Source organism: Humulus lupulus, chromosome 3 (assembly GCF_963169125.1).
Source record: "Humulus lupulus chromosome 3, drHumLupu1.1, whole genome shotgun sequence".
NCBI classification, from domain to species: Eukaryota; Viridiplantae; Streptophyta; class Magnoliopsida; order Rosales; family Cannabaceae; genus Humulus; species Humulus lupulus.
This window is the reverse complement of record NC_084795.1, coordinates 120,199,268-120,201,782: the sequence shown is the minus strand read 5'-3', so window position 1 is coordinate 120,201,782 and position 2,515 is coordinate 120,199,268. Positions and strand designations below refer to the sequence as shown.

At 37.2% G+C, this 2,515-nt stretch overlaps 1 protein-coding gene across 1 annotated transcript; it reads right to left on the bottom strand.

Moving 5' to 3' along the window:
* Positions 1-815: 815 nt before the first annotated feature.
* Positions 816-2,016, bottom strand: LOC133824986 (uncharacterized). The gene is made up of 3 exons (XM_062257993.1): positions 1,953-2,016; positions 1,284-1,619; positions 816-1,153 (listed from the first exon to the last, which is right to left on the bottom strand). The coding sequence occupies exons 1-3, from the start codon at positions 2,014-2,016 to the stop codon at positions 816-818; spliced, it is 738 nt and encodes a 245-aa protein (XP_062113977.1).
* Between the last annotated feature and the right edge of the window lie 499 nt (positions 2,017-2,515).

Genomic DNA, 2,515 nt, shown 5'->3' with positions numbered 1-2,515 from the left:
CAAGGAGGAAGCAAAAAAATACTCATCCAATAAGCTCTAATACCGAGCAAAACTGATTGAACAATCTGAGATCTTCCAGCAAAAGAAAGGTGCCTACTAGACCATGTATGTAATCGGCTTTGAATTTTTTAAAGATTTAGACCACAATCCTCAACCTTCCATTTAGTAGGTCTAAGAAACATACCAAAAAATTTTAGAGGGAAAGAACCCTCCTCAATCTTTAAGCACTCCATGATTCTCCTCTTTTCAACCGAATGAACACCACAAAAATAGATGTGAGACTTAGATAAGTTCACAGTGAGACCAGAATCCTGAATGAATTTGCTAAAACCAGCATACAGTATTTGAACTGACTTAAAGGAATCCTTGCAAAAAAGAATGAGATCATCCACAAAGCAAAGGTTGATAAGATTCAGCTTTTTACAGAGAGGGTGAAATTTGAAGTCCTTGTGTTGAGCAACCTGAACAAGCAATCTAGTAAGATACTCCATAACCAATACAAATAGAAGAGGAGAAATGGGGTCTCCTTGACTCAGACCTTTCATTCCACTGAATCCCCCATGTAATCTGCCATTCAGTAATAAAGAATACGAAGCCCCTTTCAAACAAACCATGATCCATTGGATAAATCGACTAGGGAAATAGTAAGCCTTCAATAGATCCTCCAAGAAATACCAATCAATGAAATCATAAGCCTTGCTTAGATCCATCTTTATCAAGCATATAGTTGAAATATTATTCCTGGAACAGCCTTTGAGGAGATCTTGGAGAATGAAGATATTATGAGCCAAATATCCATTTTTAATAAAAGCTCCCTAGTATTGATGAGTAAGCAAAGGAAGAACAATGGCTAGTCTCATACAAAGCATCTTAGAAATACATTTGTATAGAGTATTACAACATGCTATCGGTCTATAATCTGCTGCTGTAGAAGGATTTTCAGTTTTAGGAATAAGGGTAATAATTGATCTGTTAAGAGCTATTGGTAATCGGCCAGTTTCAAAAAAATTCAAAACAGCAATAGAAATCTCATCCCAGAAATCTCTGCACATGTATTTGAAAAAACCCAAACCAAACCCATCAGGACCAGGACTTTTTATAGAATGAATACTAAACATGGCCAGTTTAACATCCCTCTTCGAAAAAGGCGTAACTAAATTGAGCTACTGGTCTAAATTCATAATAGAGCCAAACATAAAACAATCTTGCTGAATCCTAGAAATAGCTGAACTAGGACTACCCATAAACCCCTTAAAATGATTGGTAACAATCATCTATCTTACCATGCTCATCCAAGTAGGTTGTAATCCTATTACAAGCTGACCGCTGCTTTAGACTTGCATGAAAGTAGGACGTATTGTCATCACCAAATTTCAGCCAAGTGATCTTGCTCCTTTGCCTAAGAAAACTTTCATACATTTTGGATAGACGGGTAAATTCTAAACATGCTTCGTGCTCAGCTTGCTGAAATCCTATAGAGTGAGGTTCCTGCTGAAGCACAAATTGAGCATGTCGAAACTTTTCCTTGGCAGTTAAGTAGCAAACTGTGACATCACCAATTTGCCGATTATTAAACTTAGCCAAAAATCCCTTCAATCTGTTCAGTTTCTGAACAATTCCTAGAAGATCAGTTCGAAAAACCTTCATAGACCAACTTTTAAGAACAGTGTCACTAAAATCCTCATGTTTAGACCACATATTAAAAAATTTGAAAGGTTTTACCCCTGAAATCTTACCAATAACTGTCTTGATAATGCAATAACAATGGTCTGAAAGAATATCCCAATTAAACTGAGCCTCTGAGTTTGGGAAAGCATCAACCCAAGCTTCATTACTAAGGGCCCTATCAAGTTTAGAGAAGATACGGGACCCTTCCTTCTACTTGTTAGACCAAGTATAATGAGCACAAATCCTACGAATTTTAGTCATCAAGTAACTAGCCCTCCAATTACGAGCATCTTCCATTTCCATATCCGTTATAGGCCTACCTCCAACTCTGTCATCAAAATCAAACATTGCATTAAAATCTCTAGCTACTAACCAAGGCTGGACAGGAAACAGAAGAGAAAACATAGCCTATCAAAGTCTCTTCCTCTCCTGAATCGTGTTTATGCCATATATCACTGTCAAGCCGAACTCCTTAGAAATCCCCATGATCTTCACACAACAATTAATGAACTGATCCTCAGTCCCAAGAACTGTCACTTTAACTATATCACTTCTCCAAACCAGTAAAATTTGTCCCTCTACCACCAGAACTAAATAGAACTCCCAACCCCTGAAAACTGATGTCATCATTTCCTCAATCTTAGAACCCCTAAATTTCGACTCAAGAAACGCCCCTAGTCCAATTTTATTGACCCTGCAAAAATCATATAGAGATTTCTGCTTATTCCTCTTATTTAGGCCTCTAACATTCCAGCACAGCAGATTTCCTCCTTCCATTAGAATTTTTTTTAACAAGCTTTCCCTGTTTTGAAACCTCCAATTGACATTCTTATGACACACTATATTG